At 35.9% G+C, this 19,357-nt stretch overlaps 1 protein-coding gene across 4 annotated transcripts in view; it reads right to left on the bottom strand.

Annotated features, from left to right (window-relative positions):
* Positions 1-8,394: 8,394 nt before the first annotated feature.
* Positions 8,395-19,357, bottom strand: part of Eip74EF (Ecdysone-induced protein E74) — a 178,317-nt gene continuing 167,354 nt past the window's right edge. For all 4 annotated transcript variants that reach the window (XM_087403294.1, XM_087403295.1, XM_087403296.1 and 1 more), the window contains one exon: positions 8,395-11,709. In XM_087403294.1, coding sequence (XP_087259420.1) covers positions 11,156-11,709 — 554 coding nt within the window. In that variant the 3' untranslated portion in view covers positions 8,395-11,155. The remainder of the gene's footprint in view (positions 11,710-19,357) is intronic.

The following is a 19,357-nucleotide window of genomic DNA, read 5'->3' as shown; positions in this document are numbered from 1 at the left end:
ATTTTTTATTATATAAATATTCCATAAATAAATGTATACTTATAAAGCTCAACAAAATTCTACATATTGCAGAAAAATTACAATTTTTTCTCTGCAGTTATCATCTCTGTTGATAATCAAACTTTGACGATAATATTAAAATCACAATTTTAAGAAAAATTGAGTATTATTGAATCTAAATACGTCTATTAAACTAATAAATCATAAAAGTACAATATTCCAGTGAAAAAGCCCATCCAGAACCTACATCAGTTGTTCGGATGTACAGAAAATTCTTTTTATTTTGTGTGAATGTAACAAAACGAATAAAATATACGTTTCAACTCTTCAATTCGGATCCTTATCAATATAAAATATAGATCAAAATTATATAAATAACGCAAATTCAAAATTGATGATTCCCGACAATTTAGTTCGTTCTTCTTTATTCAAATTAGCTATGTAATGACTATGTAATAACTAGCCCCTATTTACCATCAAGAGAATTTCGAATTAATAATTAAAATTCTTTTAAACAATGATATCCACTGAAACTTTCATATTCTCTGAAATCAAAAATAAATTGTCAAAAAAATTTACAATGGAATGACACACCAAAACAGGATAACATATACCTACAGATAAGACAACGGACAATAATGAAGATAAAATTAATCACAAGTTTTTGAACAATCCCTTTTATACCACTTTTATCAGAAAAGATAAAAAAATTTTTTAAAAAAGACTCCTTAGTACACGTGGAATATAAAGGGATTAATAATCTTAAGGGGTTTATAAAGACATTCGTTCTAAGCTATCTCACACAGACGTTATATATAAAATTGATTGTCGAGATTATGAAGCATCATATGTGGGCCAAACAGGTAGATATTTGAAGACACGCAAATGAACATAGAAATCACATAAATTGGAACATTACGTACACAGCATTCCGTAATAATAGAATACAGAATTAGTCGTCAACATGATTTTGAGATTGGGAAAATGTCAAGATATTAGACGAGGAAAAGATACTTAATAAAAGACTGATTTCGAAAGCGATCCATATAAAGCAACAGAAATAGAGTTTGAATTTACAGAATGATACGTATTCTTTAGACACACCCACTATATATGAATTTGTTTACGGAATTGTGACGTTGGTTTTATCCTCTTTTGTTCTTATTTTTATTTTTATTTCAATACTAAACTACATAACTTTATTATTTTGACTCTCATTGTATTTCTGACCACAAGATCTTTACGTCGAATCGCGAGAAAACGCTTACATGAAAGTTGATATAATTAAAATTCAGACGAATGATTTTAATTCTCTAATTTTTAGTTTTCGTGTTTCTTTTGAATGAGAGAGAGAGAGAGAGAGAGAGAGAGAGAGACTACACAGCAAATCAGACAATCTGATGAGCGATGTGATTCTACTTAGTGACGCAATGTATATGACTTCAGTTTTATTTTATGTAAGTTTTTACATTATTATTATATAAGTTAATATTTTTGATAATCATTGAGCTATTCATTACATAACTAATTTAGCATTTGGATAAAGAAGAACGAACTAAATTATCGAGAATCATCAATTTGGAATTTACGTTATTTATGTAATTTCGATTTATATTTTATATTGATAAGGATCCGAATTGAAGGGTCGTATATTTTATTCGTTTTGTTACATTCACACGAAAATAAAGAATTTTCTGTGCATCCGGACAGCTGATGTAGGCTCTGATGGGCTTTTTCACTGATAGATTCTTTCGAGCCTCATTTTATATATTTGTAGTACAATATTATCAGTTTTTAACTCTTAATCACTTTTCAATTTTTAAAGGACTCAAACTTCCGTAAGAATGTCGGTCTTTAATAGTATTTAACGTAGTCAGTGGCCACGATTTCTTACCCCATCCAAAAAAAAAAAAAAAAATAAACAAAATTAAATAAAAATAAAGAAAAAAAGTGATATATAAAAATATAGCATTCTACATACAAAAAAAAGAAAAAAGTATACAAAAATAACAGCCATAATAACTAGCAACATATATTTTGTACTCATTTATGATCGCAAATCCTTAAGGGCAGGATAGTGCGTAGATTTTAAGATTACGTTTACACGAATTATTTACGTGAAATTTATGTAACATGGTCTTTTGTCACGTAAAGAATATAGACTATGTCCCTATAGATACATAATATTATTTAATATTAAGTAATACATTTAAGCATATTCTTAGAATATTAAATATAACATTTCAAATATTTTAAAAAATTATATAATATAAAATTATATAATATTTAAATAATTCCACAAAATATTACAAGATTATTATATGTCCATTCCTGATAATATTATTTATATTATTATTAAAAATAACATTATTTAATGTTACTGTAATAATGTTTAAACATTAAAAAGTATTATAATAGCATTTACTTTAATTTGTAAAACTGCTACATCTGTTCAAAATAAGTATTACACGTTTAAAGACTGAAAATGATTTTGGCGCGCAGTTGTAGTTCTGGATATGTATTTAAATATATTACCAGCGTAATGAAACATTTTTTTTAACACAAGATGCATCATAGACTGACAAAAATTTTTTGTTATTGAATTTAAATTGCACTAAATTAAAAATAGTACTTATAAATATTTTAATATGTCAAGGATAATGAAGGGATATTATATAAAAAAATACTATATCAAGCATATTATGTAAGTGGACATATAACCTCTATAGAATATTCTCGTAATATTAAAAATTATTATATAATATTCTCAAAATATTGTAATAACTTATTTTAATTTTTTTAATAATATCCATATAACATTCTGGGAATATTTTGCGCTTATAGGAATAAAAGAATTAAAAATTAAATTACAAAACAGTCTTTACGCACAGAATAGAATTGTCCAAAATACATTTAAGGATCCAATAGATTATTATGGTGGTCTCAACACTAGACTTACCATCCCTACTTTAAAGATCCCTACTTTATCATCACACATTCTCATACTTTTCTTTCATACACATGATAAATTCACTTTCTTAATTCACATGTTTTATTCGCAAATTTCCTGTAAAAATCGATCTTTGGATACCATTTCTTAGCAACACAGATTTTTATTTACATAATACATTTGTTCACTTCTTGTCTGTAACTCGTGCAGTCATCTTGTACAAAATCCTTGAATAAAGTTTCATATCTAAAAGCTGAATAGACCAGTCATTGATCTCTGTTACATGACACTTAATCGAGTTTAATAACATCCGTTATGAAATTGGCCAATCATAGCTGTTCCTCGGAAGGATAGAACAACTGTGATTGGCTAGTTTCAGAACTACGGAGATATATTAAACCCGATTGGGTGTCGTGTAAATGTAGTCATTGTGTAGCAAGTATCCACAAATTGGTGATTCTGACGTGATTTGGACGTTGATATTCGACGGAGATAAATATCACGACGTGATTTCTTCGGATTGAGAGCTTAATTTTCACGCTGAGGAAATTCAATGTTCACGGAATGCTATCAAAAGAAATAATAAAAAGAGATAAATCTTCTGCCATTTAGACAGTCGATTTCAGAAGTCACTAAAACTGACGCTGTGACGTCTAATTTAACAGACCTAGAACAAAGAATTTCAGCTCTTGAATTTAAATGTTCGCGAAGCAAATCATGGTCTAACTTTCACCGGAAAAAGAATTTTAAATATAAGTCAAGAGATAAAGCCGACGCATCTAACTCTGAAATTTGTTATTATCATAGAAAATTCGGTACAAAAGCTATTAAATGTACTGTACCTCGTTTTATGTCCGAAACTTTGACCATCACTGATAAACAGGAAAACTAACTTCGCCGTTGGATGTCGAGATATCAGACAATGGAATGGATGGGCTTGTTAATAATCGCCTCATTTTTACTAGCAAGTCTTCTGGATTACGCTTTTTCGTGGACACAGGAGCTGATATCTCTCTTATTCCAAGAAAGTTTTGCCCAAAGTTGTCGCCAGCCTCTATTAAACTTTTTGCTGCTAACGGCTCTGTAATAAATACTTACAGTTACAAGTTGTTAACTTTAAATCTTGATCTGCGAAGAGTTTTTAAATGGAAATTTTATATCGCAGATGTTTCGCATTCTATTTTAGGTGCAGATTTTCTTAGTCACTTCGGCTTACTTATTGATGTAAAAAATAAACATTTTATCGACAACATTATTGGTTTATCGTGTTATGAAAGAATTTCGGTGGTTAATCATTTTACTATTTGCATTACCGAATTCTACTTACCAAAGACTTTTAGCTGAATTTCTGAATCTTACAAGATTCACGGCGGTTTCTACCGTGTAACGATGGAGTTGAACATCATATTTTAACAGAGGGTCAATCGATATTTTTTACTTCTGTCTCCTGAAAAATTAAAATTTGCTAAAGCCGAATTTATGTTTATGATGGAGCAAGGCATTTGTCGACCTTCCAGCATCACTTACATCTTGCGCAGCCCCACTTCATATGATATCTAAACCGAACAAATCATGAAGATTATGCGGTGATTACTGTGCTTTGAATGCAGCTACTATCCCGAATAGATATCCCGGATAGATATCCTCTACCGCACATTCAGGATTTTATAGCTGGTCTTCATGATAAGAAGTTTTCCAAAATTCTCGTTAAGGCGTATTATCAAGTTCTGGTGGCAAAGGAAGATATTCATAAAACAGCCGTTATAACTCTATTTGGCCTATTTGAATTTTTGGTGATGCCTTTTGGTTTACAATGCTTAGACTTTCCAACGTCTAATGAATAACGTATTAAATGATTTAGATTTTTGTTTTTGCTACTTGGATGATATTCTAATTGCATCTTCTACTGAAGAAGAACATCTTAAACACTTACGCACTATCTTTGAGCGACTTCAACATTTTGGTCTACATTTTCAACATTTTTTTCGGATATCTAGTTCCTAGTCAGAGAATCAAACCGACTTCTGAAAAAGTTAAAATAATTATCAATTATAAAAAACCTACTACTCTTCTTGATTTGAAACGACTTTTAGGCATTATTAATTATTACAGAAGATGTTTTCAAAATGCAGCTAAAAATCAGGCAATACTTACAGAATTTCTCAAAGATAGCAGGATGATTAGAAGAGGTGAAGAGGTGATTAGAAGATTAGAAGATTCCATGGACTCCTAAAGCACGCGGAAAAAGCTTTCAAGAATTGTAAAAACTAATGCAGGTTACAACTTTAACTCATCCAGCATCAGTTCTTCTAATTTTAACTTGTGATGCTTTTGATTTGGCAGTTGGTGCATCACTTGAACAGATAATTGATGGAGTTATTAAGCTTGTTGCTTTCTTTTCAAGAAAATTAAATTCCTTTCAACGTTCTTATAATACCTATGATCGAGAACTTTTAGGAATTTATTTAACAATTAAACATTTTAAATACATTCTGGAACGACGCAGAACTATTATCAGAACGGATAAACAATTAATTTATACTATCCGCCAGAAACCAGATAAAGCCTCATCTCGATAGATGTATTGTATAATAGAGAATATTGTATAATATTTTTTAATGTTATGAAAGTTTTCTATATCCATTTATATAAATATCTTTGGTATATTTCCTTTAACATCCCTAAAATATTATTAATATTAATTATTTTTATATTAGTGCAGTTTAAATTCACAATCCAGTAACGAAAATGTCTTATCAGTCTATGCTGCGTCTTGTGCTTAAATAATGTTTCGATGTGATTTTACGTACATCCATTAATAATCATGTAATATTGTATTATCGGGAGAGGACATATAACCATCTATTAATATTTCAATAATATTATTTAATATATAATTTCAATAAAATATTCTTTAAGTGTTACGTTTAATATTCTGGAAGTATACCTAAAATATTATTTAATATTAAATAATATTATGCACCTATAGAGATGCTGCTTGCTTATATGTATACTCAGGCAGAATAGTATATAGCGTAATATCGCCGCGAGATGGACTCGTTTACCGTAAGGAGAAAATTACGCGAATCTCTATAAAGAGATGAATGAAGTTCGTCACTTACTCTTAACTTGATCAGAGTGTGCTCATAGAGCCTCTAAAAGTGCTTTTTTAAAATAGACTTATTCATAATTAGTTTAATTAGTAAAATAAAAAATTTTCATTAAAACAGTACTTATAATCGATAGAACCGATTTTATAAAATATATCAAAGACTCTTTTTGCTTTCTCAATTAATGAATAACGATATACTTATTTAAAAATAAATTATGTAAAACAAAGTAAGCTATAGCTGGAAATTACTATATCTGTCTGCAATTACTAACTGTCAAATTAATAACATATAAAAGTAAATATAATTAAATAATTTTTCTTGAAACAAAGGATAGTTTTCAGTATGTTTGTGTAGGATATTTATGTAAACATTAAAAAAATTAACAAAAAATTAAATTGCAAAGATATGTTGAAAAATACAATTTATCAATATAGCGATCAAAATTCTATCGGATTGAAATAGGACATCCTAGAGACTTTTTATATTACAAGTTTTATAGTACAATAATAATTACAAATGTCCTGAGATAATCATATGGACGATTTAATGTTTTAGATCAGAATAAGATCAATCTGATCAAATTAGGATATTCTAAGGAAATTGCTATGTGGATTAAAACATTATTTAAGACGGTTTTAAAATAAGAACAGACTATAAATACCGCCCCATGTTTCGCGTTTCACAATTGGTAACTCATGCACACTATAGATGACGCGGAGCAAAAGTAGGCGTGGTTTGGCGAACTGCACACACCATGTATGGGAGTGTTTATATTGGCCGTAACTGTATGCCGTATGCCGTAATCTGTAAAAATTGACCAATCACCTTCGAGTATTCCCTTCTTATCGAATGAGAAGGGAATACTCGACTGTGAGTCAATTCTTACAGATTACAACATACGGCATAAGGCCAATATAAACGCTCCCTAATATTTCCAACATGATCTAGACACGAGCAATTTTGGCAAAATCCTACAAGAGAGAAAGATATACATATATTTATATGTATATGTATATTTTTTTATTCAAGGGCAGCGCAGTTGGCAGCGTTAAAATATTAATATTAAGAATAAAATCATATTAATTAAATATTTATAATAAAAATGAGTAGTTACGCTCCATATTGTAATAATTCAACAGCTAAAGGATATATATTATATAATGAAAAGATTTTCTAAAAATCCTGAACGACAAGTTGTATGGGTAAAAAAACTGAGAAGATTGAATACCAACAAATAATTCACTTCTTTGCGAAGTTAGTATGTCTGAATTTTATACCATAAAATGAATGAAATATTTAATATAATTAAAATAAATATTTTTATTATGAATATCATTAATATTATTAGTATTTACAGACAGTATGTAATTGTTATCATCAATATTTATAGATTTTCAAATATTTCAGTTATTCTAATAAATTTGTAATAAGAAATATTCTAAAAAGTTTATGTATTCATTTCTCCTATTTGAATTTATAAGGTTATCTAAGTTTGAATTGAAGCGGGAATTGCCACAAACGACGGACCAATCAAAAGTTATCTCTCTCGTGTCCAGACTCTGGTATAGGGTTTCTACAATGAACATATTAGGAGCTGTAAGCTTATTGGTTACTATATCACATTTTGCCGCGCGACAAGTGTTTCCGCGTCCAGTGTGTGCTAAGCCATAAGATAAACTTATTAGGGCTTCACAGACAAGCGACTTTGTAGCGCCACAGCGAGTTTGTAGCGCCTACGAAAAAGTGAACGTATTCGCGACACTTTTCTGTAACGCCACAGAATAATTCCTTATGAACAGGTGTTTTCGATTTTGGCGCTACAAAGTTGCTCATCTTAGAGTTCTTCTAGTAAGAGTTAAGACATAAGACCGGAAGAATGCGAAAGATGCGGTTGGGTGCCCGGAAACGACACAATTCCACCATGGTTGATAGTTGATAGTCCGATTTCGCGTTCGCGCCTTCTACACCATAAAATAGTTGCTCATACCAATTCGCAGATTCACTACCCATTGAAAGTATCTGCAAATAGCGGCGTTTAAAGGGACTCGAAATCTGACCAATCAGAGATCGATACTCCTTGTGACTTGACTCCTTACTAGAGGGACTCTAGCTCGTCTGGGAGGAATATATATTCTACCTTATATATCCTACATGTAATCATATTAATTATATTGTTAAAATTTCGTGTTTTATTCTGTATTTTATCTTATATGTTTTTATTCTTTAATTTTTTAATTTTTTATATAAAAATTTATATTAAAATTAAAATCCAAAAGAATTTAAGAAAATTATTATAACTGTAGGAATAAAAAATAAAATCGCATGAATGTATATATTATGATACAATAATCTTTTATTAAATTTCACCTACAAACAACGAATCACAGAACGTTACATTAGAGTTCCTTACGTCAATCCATCGTGTTTTCATATATTTTACAGGTAAATAATTATGTATTTATCTCTATTATAATAAAGTCTTATTTGTTAAAATATCTCGTAGTGTAGTGGATTGTTATGTATATGTAAATTTAATTTACCTAAAAATAGGATTTCTGTTGTAGTGTCCATTCATTGTTTATAAGTGTCCGTTATCATGTATAGAAGTGGTATACTATAGGTACTTTTGTCCATTGTACTCTGATATATTTTCTTTTTTTATCATTATTAATATTATCATTAATAATATTATTACTATTTCCCGCCGATACATTGTATTCGAAGTACGATAAAAGTCACCACGTACCAAAGAACTTTTCGCTGATAAAATTACAAAATTCAATTCGTCACAAAAACGATGTTAGGACTTTATATATATGTAAAGGGTTTTTAAGTACCTGGACAAAGTGACGGCATTTACGATTACAAATCGCTAGAACTTTTATATGCATCTTTTTTTTTTGTTAGAAGGCAACACGTCTTTGTTAATACGAGAAGGCAATTTGCTTTGTATCATCGGTATATCTGGTGTCCCAAAAACATCGGATTGATCTGACAGCACCATGGCGTGGCTCGATTCGAGCGACAAGTGCAAAGGGACCATTTACAGGCATTATTGGCAGCACTGGATCACTGTTCAAATATACTGTTATATTTCGTTTCTCCGATATATCCCGAGGCTGTAATGCGACAAATCGGCCTGTGTACGCGCGATCAGCCATATTAGTCGTCGCGCGTGATCTAGATAGACGCTCCTCATCCGCTCTTTTTTTTTTCCACCGTCATTTCATTTTCTCCCATGGATAATTATCACGGGGATAACCAGCGTTACATTCATCCGAAACGTAAATAATATTTTTGACGATTTCCTCTTTATGTACAAAACTTAGAGCTATATAGGATACACTTGCACTCGCGCGCGTCACGCGTCCCGGGGCGCCAATAAGTTAAATTTTACTCTAGAGTTATGCATTTTTATTATTACGTTTCCCGTGCGTCGGGCGGGACTTCTCTCTGTATTGTATGCGCGACGTCTCTGATCAGTCTGAGCATGCGAGACCAGCAATATACGTGTGTATATGTATGTGCGTTATGACTGCGACTTTAGAAGGCTCGAGCGCGAAATCGGCGCTCCTCCGAAGGTATAAAATTCGTTCCCGATATAATGTATATAAGAACAAACTAGATAAGTATACAAAGTTTCAAAAGAGAGACGTCGCGCGAGATGGTTAAAAGCGCCCAACGCATGTCGCCGTGACGCCAAAATCTCATAGAGATACATCAAATCGCTCCATTTTTACTATATAACATACAATAGATATATTTATATAATATATATAATATTCAATAATATATATATATTTTTATTAAAGGTATTCTTTATATTTATATACAGAGATATATAATTGTCCGCATCGATAATCTTTACGAATTAATAACACTAGGTTGCTAAATAATAATTTTCTTGGACCTCGGTGTGCGTGTGTGTGTGTGTGTGTGTGTGTGTGCGCGTGTGCGTGTGTGTGTATACGTGTATGCATGTTTATTAGCCAGCACCTTGCGTTGTTGAACCTTCAGCTCACGAATCGGAAGGGTCAAACCCTTCCGCTTATACTTAAAAAAATATAATGTGTACCCTCCCTGAGCTCGCTCCGTGAAACTTTAAGAGACGCTTCTCATCCTTTCCCGTTCCACTACACATCTCATCTCATCTCATCTCGTCTCGTCTCGTCTCGTCTCGTCTCGTCTCGTCTCGTCTCATCTCGTCTCGTCTCCTCTCCTCTTTTCTTCTCTTCTCTCCTCTCCGTATCGTAATCCTTTTCACAGCCCTCATTTCGTTTCATTTTTTTTTATAACTTTCATCCGTTTCCATACATTTTCCATTTGCGCAGATCACGCGCGTAACAATTTTCTTAGGTAACATATATAAATGTCTAATATACAATAAATAATTTGTCGCTCTTTCGAATATACAATTTTTCGCTTTCCGGTGCTTCGCGGCTTAAGTAATTTGTCCATAGTGTCCCTCCCGCAAGGTACACCAGATAAAATCTTTAGTTTTTCCCATTCTCGACACGTTAAGAACTAAATTTTGTACAAATTTCAACGAGTCGGGCACCGTCCTGTCCCGATCCTATACGGTATTCGGATACGCGAGAAAGAAACGGGCCGCAGGAGAAGGACGAAGTACTGGGTCGGGATCACCTCTGACGACATCGTCAGAGTCTTAATATACATTTACATAGGTATAATACAAGGAACAAACGAAGCCAAAGAGAAAGATGGAAATAGAGAGAGATAGAAAAGGACAGAGAAGCGGGTAGGGAGAGACAGACAGCGAAAGAGAGGGGAAAAAAAAAAGAAAAGGAGAAAAAGAGGACGCGCTTTACAACATCTGAGGGATGTGCCAGGTCGGCGCGTCTCGATAAAGAGAACCGCTGAACGGCGACCTTTCGCGCGGATAGGACCCCACGACGGGTCCGCGACGTCGCATCAGCGACAGCGACAGCGACAGCGACGACAATGACAACGATAACGACAACGGCGGTGGTCGACGTTCGCGCGAGGCCCGCGCCGAGACGCTGTGCTGCTCTACTTCCTTCTTTTCTCTCTTCTCCCTCTCATGCCCCGCGGGACGGGCCGACTCCCTGTCTCATGCGCCCGTACAATCGATCTCAACGATGTCCTTCGGCACATCGACGAACTGGTAGACTAACCGTTGACCGTCCACCTTCGCCAAGATGCCGCGCTGATAGTAATAGCGCAGTGCTCTGCCCATCGTCTCGTAATTCATGTCCGGCTTGTTCTTGTGTATGCCCCAAAGTCGCGAGACCGCCTTGCTGTCGACCAGCTTGAAGATGCCCCGTTCGCGATTCGTCCATTTAATGTAGCGTGGACAATATTCGTGATCCTGCAGCAGCTTGAGCAGAAATTCCCACAGGTACGTGGTCGAACCCTCGCGCGACTTCCGCTTCACTGCGGCTCCACCCTCGCCACCCTGTCGTGGTTTCTTCAGCTTGTTCTTCTTCGAGCGCGACGGGAAGCCGAGCTCGAGAAGGTAGAGATCGTCCGAGACCGAACTGGTAGCCGCCTGGATCACGCTGGTGGGTACACCGCCGGGTCCCCGCGGCGGGCTCGGGGTACAGGGGGTTGCAAACTGTCCACCTCCGCCATACATGTTTATATAACTGTTGTAGCTGTCGGACACTGAAAAAAGAGGTGCGATTAAAAAAAGTCTTGCAAATCATTTCTGCATTATTATTTACTATATACATACGAATCTTTATCTATATATAATATACAGCTATATCTATATATAATATACAGAAAGTACAGTTTTTTTAATGTCTAAAAATTTAGCTAGATATAAATCTGAAAATGATTTTGTTGAATTATTCAAATAATTGTTGTAAAACACTCAAACTGACTAGAACACCAAAACTTTTTGTAGCGTTATCATTAATATTTAAGCGTTCCGTTTATCTACATAATATTGTTATTATGACAATTATTTTGATGATATTATTTTGACAATTCAACAAAATTATTCATACGCTAAAAGAACGATTTTTTATAATATCTAAAAATTTAATTAAATACAGATCTGAAAATAAATTTATTGGACCATCCAAATAATTATGTAGAACGCTCAAATTGTTAGAATATCAAAACTTTTTACAGCATTATCATCAATATTTAAGCGTTTTATATAATTATTATTAAAACTTAAAATTATGATAATATTATTCTGACAATTCAACAAAATTATTCAGATCTATTATTAAGCTGAATTTTTAAATACTTTAGCAAAACTATTCTTTTCGCGATAATGATTTATGACTTTTTCTAGCAGGTTCTTGTATAATTATATATAATAAGTTAAACATAATGGTCATATAATAATGTGCATCTTGATCTGCCTTTTTTTGCTCATTACGCAACAAGCGTATATTTTCTCGAAGCATGAAGGACAATAACATATGGAAGCCACTTTATCATAAGAGAATCAATATCGTTACAGAAACAATATCGTACAGAAACAACTTGGCCATTTTGCGATAAAAGAAGGAGCCTGTCCTTGGAAAGGCACGTTCTAATCGCATCCCAAAAGAATCCTAGACAAAGAGTAGCGTTATTATCTCGATTCGCGGCGGAGGGTCGGTAGTCGGTGTCAGCGTTTATCGCGTTAGTTTTCGCACCGAGTGGCTTAAAGGTATATGTCGCAGTTGATCGGTGCAATCAAGTATTAATAGCCGTCGTTCGCGAAGCGGCAAAGAGGGAAAACGTCGTTATCGCCTATCATCATTGTCGCGTCGTTATCGATGCCTTTGTCATTTCCATCACTTGATTCATCGAACAAGAGAGTAGCTGTTTTCAATATTCTATCACTCGCTTCCTTCATCCACGTCTCGTTTCATCATCTATCTATCGTTCATATTTGTGCTAGATATTTCTCTGGTCTTATACGAAAAAAAAACAGAAGAAACAGCCCGGACAACAAAAGTTCAAAATTAGGATACAAAATGTCTCATAAGATGTCTTAACTCTACATAACTCGCGTGGTTTTTTTTAACGTAATCACTCGTGTAGTATAATTTCTGGTACTCCACTACCTCCTTGTTTTCATTGTTTAATGATTTACAATTCAATAATATCTATAATATTTTTAACACCTTTAGATAAAGATAAATGTAAAAATCTTATTTAAATCGTAAAACAATTTGTGCTATAATAAATATAATATGTACAAACAACATTCAGCAAATTTAGATTTAGAAGCAGATGTCCTGGACACCCAAACAAGTAAAAAAGGGTTAAAGACTTTGCGAGAACCATCAAAAAGACGTATCATATGCCCATTTCTACCAATGTAACTTTCATTTCAATTTAACTTACTTTTTATCTTTTTCTCTAGTTCTAAGAATTAGAAAAGAATAAAAAGAAAAACGAGATTAAGGTTAATTTACATTAGAAATGGGCATTAATAAGATGTCCCAATTTTGAACTTTGTATTGACTGAAAGGAATTTGAGATCTACCGAAACGTTGAGGTCTACGCGATATGTGATTTAGCCAGGAATGGATGCCACGCAATATCGATTGTGTCGGTACGATCGTACAAACACGAGTGGCGAATGCACACGATGACGATCCGAGTTTGTGCCGCGAGCATAGGACTGATCACGGTCCATGGGCGTAGGAAAACATGCAGGACGTACGCGAGAATCGCCACACAGTTCTCCCTTCCTAAACGGAGGATTCTTTTCTCGCGAATTTCACATTGAAACGCAGCCCGCTGCCGGCGATCTCTCAGGGAATCGTCAAGTTTCAACACTTTTGTGGAAATTCAATAAGAAACCGCCTTTAAAACATCGAATTCGGCCCAGAAAGTTTTACAACTTTAACGCCATTGTCTATTTCGATCTTGACAAAATTCGTTGGGAATCGTGTCGGCTGTGTGAAACAAAAACATAAGTTTAATATTTGGAGGCATTTATCGCGAAGAGATATTGGAAGGAAATTGAAGTTTCGAAATTCGGTAAACATTATCTCGGCAGAGAATCATTTTCTCTCGTGAGAGAATCATTTTGAGAGGAAACAAACATTTGAATATACCCGAGAAAAGATTCCGCGTTCGCCACAGCAAAAAGCAAGATTTTCGAAACTATAAAACCTCTTTCACATCACAGGTAAATGAGCGACAGTCAAGTGCGGCTTTTATATGAAAAGAAAAACAAATTTTCAGCCGTGACACACGTACGCGCAAACATGCGCTGCGTTATGTCGAAAGAAAGCGAAAGTTTCAAAGTTGCCTCGAGATCAATCTCGCGTTCTTTATACCGGAGATGAGTAACCAATGTCGCCATGCGGCTCCTATATAGGAAAAAGAAAAAAAGAAGAAATTCTCAGCATTTCGCACCTACGTGCACGCGACGATGGACGCGAGAATGATGAGAGAAAGCAAAAGTTTCGAAGCATTGCAACGAGGCGGTGAGAAGCTCTTTTCCCCTTTACGCCACTGGATCGAGAGGAAGAGGAGACGGACCGAGATAAAGAGACGAGAAGAGGGAGCGAGAGAGAGGGAGAGAGGGTTAAAGCGGAGAGTCGAGCGCGCGGCGAGCGGAGTGCTTAGAGTGAGCGAGAGGGAGATGAGACCAGGGGGGGGGAGGGAATCGGGGAACTCTGCCTGCAGTATGATAGAGGACTGACCCGAGCCAAGGTTGCACGGGTGACGCCATCAAGCTACTAGTGCATAATAGCGCCGCTCGTTCTGAGGCCGCCGCGACTGCGCTAAAATCGGAACTCGTTCTCCAGCCCCTCGCGCTCCCTCCCGCCCCCTACCCTCCCCTCTCCCCTCCCCCCTCCCTTCGCCGCCTCTCGTGCTTAGCCTTCCTCGTTGTCGCGTCAACCTCCCCCCCTGCTCCCTTCTCTCTCTCTCTCTCTCTCTCTCTCTCTCTCTCTCTCTCTCTCTCTCTCTCTCTCTCTCTCTCACCATCTTCCTTTCCCGTCCTCTGTCGCTCTCTCCTCGTTCTTCCTCTGACGCCTGCATCCTTCTAGCGCGTCGCGCGTTGCAGTTTCGTGGAGTCCCGCGTGGTTGAACGATTCTTCGGGCGATTATTCGAGATTTTCTGGTTTGCGAACCGAGATGGGACGAGAGGAAGCCGGAGCGAGCGAGGGAAAATATTTATTTGGCAGTATTATTTCCTCCTCAGAATGATGGAGTAGCAAAATGCAAATCATTCGAAATAACGGCGTTTATGTACAACACGTTTATATGTCAAAACAGTTTAATGCGAAGCTATTAACAAATTATGCAAAATTATCTCGAGCCAAGAAGGAAGAAGTAAATAGATAGAAATCCGCTTTATTATGCCACGAGCGAAAGCCTCTAATAAGATTACAAGATTGAACTACTAATGTAGAAAATAATTGTAAATCAGTTCAAGTCAAGAACACCAAGCGAAAGTAGCGAGTAGATACTAAATTCACGATATTTACATAATAAAAGATAAAAACAGAGAGGAATTTATTCTCGATTTCTCGATAACATGCGATAACACGTAAATCCACTGAAACATTTCTGACTGGTGGTGATAAACCGACGTAATGCGACAAGGTTTCAATAACTGTAAAGGCTGCGGTATAAATAGCGCGAGAGAAATGAAGCAATATTTGAGGATGAAGAGAGAAAGAGAGGAATGGAGAAGGAGAGAAAAGGGGAAAAAGATGGGAACGAAAAACAGGAGAACGGTAGGGGAGCAGAAGATTTTCGAGGTGGCTCTAAAAATACGGAGAACACGCCGTTGTTCTCGAGCAGTACGCTATATGTGTTCGGATAGAACACGCGGGAACGCACGAGGAAACGTGGAGCGCACTCAAGAGGCGAGAGGGGGAGAGAGAGAGGGAGGGAGAGAGAGAGAGAGAGAGCAAGAAAGTGAGAGGAAGGCGGTGTGTAGTAGCTGAGTAGCAAGAGGCCCCGAGAGCGCGCGAGAACAGCTGGAGCGGATCGTGTTTACGCGCGGTATGACTGGCTAGATGAGTCAATCGTAGACCCGTTGTCTAGGAGCTGGCGCGGTGGGGGAACTGCTCCTACTTCACTGACCTATACCACGAGCGTTGTATAGCGCAGGAAAGCACCGCTAGAGACGACGCACCACCAGCCGATGAGTCTGGTGCGCCGACCGCGCCGCGCCGTGCCTTCCTAGAAGTCTCGGAAGTCTAGGATCGATCAGGAAGCATGAATGGAATAAGTTCGATGGTCTCAAAATCGATTTTCAGCTTTCTTTTTTCCAAAGCGGATTCAAGCTCGAGCGTAAGAAATCTAGGATACTGAATTTGCCGTGTCGGAAAATGCACCTAGAAATTCATTGGGGTTTGAAAGATTATGATTATTGCTTTGTATTTGGTGACACAAGTCGATACGAGCATCATTCTATCTTTCTTGATACGAACGAATAATAAAGTTAGAACGATACCTCTGTCGACTTGTGTCACTAAATGGAAAGCATCATATGATACCAACGATAGAAAACGATGGAATACAAGGAAACGATGCACTAATGATGAGTTTTGAATATCCTAGAATCAATAAAATTGGAAAATCTGTAGAGAAATTTAAATATTCTACAACCTCTAGAAAATCTTGATAAATGGGCGATTCAACATTTAAGGATTTAATAGCAATGGCATTTATTCGCGACTGTAAAATCCATATGAGTTACGAGTAGAATTATCATACTTTTTTTTTTGAGATCGTAAAATGTCTGATTATTAATTAAAATTTTGCTTTTATAAAAATTATATTATTAAGGATCGTTGTATTATATATTAATTAAAAAATTATTTTTTTTTGTTGTAGAAATTTTATTTTATTAAATACTTATATTTAATGGATGACAAAATTATATCACCTTCTTTCGGCTCCAAAATCATCATTGTTTTTTTAAAAGTGTATACATATGTACCTCATTTCTTTTGATTCAGATATGGCAACTTTAATTGCGAAAGATTCTCGAACAAATATAACATATATTTACAATTTTATAGCAAGAACAGTCGCAATTCAATTGCAAATGCGATTCTAGTTGCTTCTACATGTAGTCATAATAATTAATAAATGTTTAATTGTTTTTCAGAATTAAAAATATTGACGAATAGATAAAAAATCAAGAAATTAAATTCATTATTATTTTTCTCTTTCTTTCTCCACGTATCTTATAGAATTACCATTACTACTACATCGATGGCATCACAAAACGTAGCCGGAGGTCGACCTAAGACGATCATTGGTCGAATTTAAATTCAAGTTTCGCTCGACGAGATCATGTTCTGCGACAATGAAACGACAGTCTAATGCGTCCCCGAGGCCGTATTAATCTTCTACTTAAGCGACATTCTTCGGCTGTTGTAACTAACTCGCAAACAAGGTAAAGGACGAAAGAGTGATTACAGGTTTAAAGAATTTTTACAAAATCTTATTATACTTAATAGAATTCTCGCAACGTTTGAATAAAATATTAAAAAGCTACCTAACTTGTAACATAAAAAAAGGATCTTTATGCATACACCTTTCTTGAGATTTCTCTCTCTTTTTCTTTAGTATTATCCGCATTTGTTTTATCTGCGCATTTTCTGCGCATATATGCGCGTACTTTACTACGTTTCTTTTACGAGTTATAAAAGAGACTTGCTATTCTCACAAATCGATTTATATACAAATCTCTGCAGAATCAGTTACATCCATAAGCAATAATATTTGCAAATTAAATTAAAGCGTTGTACGTCATATGAAGTTTGAAAGGAAGTTTTAAAAGAAGATCACATTTAATTCTAAATAATATATCTATCTCACACATACATATATATTTCTGGAAAATGATCGCAAAGCAGTTGATCATCGTTTCATATCCAAGTGCTCGTCTGAGCTCTGAGCGGTGAAAATTACGCTTGGTCGACTCTGTTGGACGATTACGCGTCAGAGTACGTTGTTAATTTCTATATTTAACGAGGGTTTCGCAACCCCTTGCGCGCGCGCGACGAAGATCGAGAAAAAGGAAGCGGATCCGGGGGGATTCTCGAGCCGCGTTTCCTCGTGCACTCTCAAGCCGCGTTCCTTCCTGACAGTACCGGCAGGAAGTTTAGTCGAGGGACTCGGTAACGAGTCGATAGTTAAAAATACACGGAAGGGTAAGCGCTGCGGCGCGACGCGGCGCGGCGCGGCGCTCGTTTATTTTGCGGAGGATTTCGCGCTAGCCGCGCTCTCTTTCTCTCTTTCTCTCGCGGGCCGGAAGTACAAGTATAGCGAGAAGGGTAGGAGATAGGGGGAGAGAGAGAGAGAGAGAGAAGGAAGAGAGAAAAAGAGAAAAAAGCGCGATGAGCCGAGAAGCAGCGGAAGGCAGCGGCCGACGTAACGAACAGTGGGGATATCCAGGGACGTACGATTCGACGGAACAAGCGGTAAAAAAAGCAGTTGCGCTAAAAGCGAGCTCGGGAGAAGAGTGATGCTGCAGGGGAGAGAAGGAGAGAGAGAGAGGGAGAGGAAGAGATCTAGACAGAGCGCGCATTCTCACGTAGTGACGGTCCCGGATAATTGGCTGGGAAGTCGCGAGCGCGCGCGCGCGCGCGCGCGATGTTCCCTTGCTTTCGTTTTCGATGACTTGTGGATACTTGTCTAGAGATGTTATCTTAAGGAGCATCGATACCGAGTGTTTTCGGTGATGCCTATCTTCATTTCTCATAATTTACAATTAGTCTACATACAAAGACCACCGAGACTAGTACTATAATTCTGCGACTCTTAATGCGACAGTTTATCGTTCGTTATGTTGTTTCGTGCGAAGCTTTGTTATCGTACATATAATATCTGCGCAACGTAACGATGTCGAACTGTCGTTAAGAGTTAGAGAATTGGGACACTGGAGAGGAGCGAACACCAATTAGCAGTTTCGATCTCGTTTTATTTTGTTTGTTGACAATTATTGTTATATCGACAAAATGTTTCGGCAAACTTGAAATATCACACATCACACATCACATATCGCTAAAATATCCGTAGACATAATTAAGTTAACTAGATACCGGCAGCTGTTCCTTGGAATCGGAGAAACTATCGCATACAATGACGACACCATTCCGATTATCCGAAGAAAGAAATCTACAATCGAACAGAATCCTTTGAAATGCAAACTCTTATCTTCGCTAATTTATATTTTACAGGTTGCTTTACGTACACAAAACGTCCTACATGTAAGATTTCAATTGATTATTTAATTAAAGTATAATTATAAAATTCCCAGTCACGGTAATAATACAAGTAATAGAATTACAGTTTATCTCATTGTTAGCAAAAATATAAA

The sequence above is a fragment of the Acromyrmex echinatior genome, chromosome 2 (genome assembly GCF_024713525.1).
Source record: "Acromyrmex echinatior isolate Ae372 chromosome 2, ASM2471352v2, whole genome shotgun sequence".
In the NCBI taxonomy this organism is placed as follows: Eukaryota; Metazoa; Arthropoda; class Insecta; order Hymenoptera; family Formicidae; genus Acromyrmex; species Acromyrmex echinatior.
The sequence above is the reverse complement of the archived record's forward strand: the minus strand, read 5'-3'. Positions and strand labels throughout refer to the sequence as shown.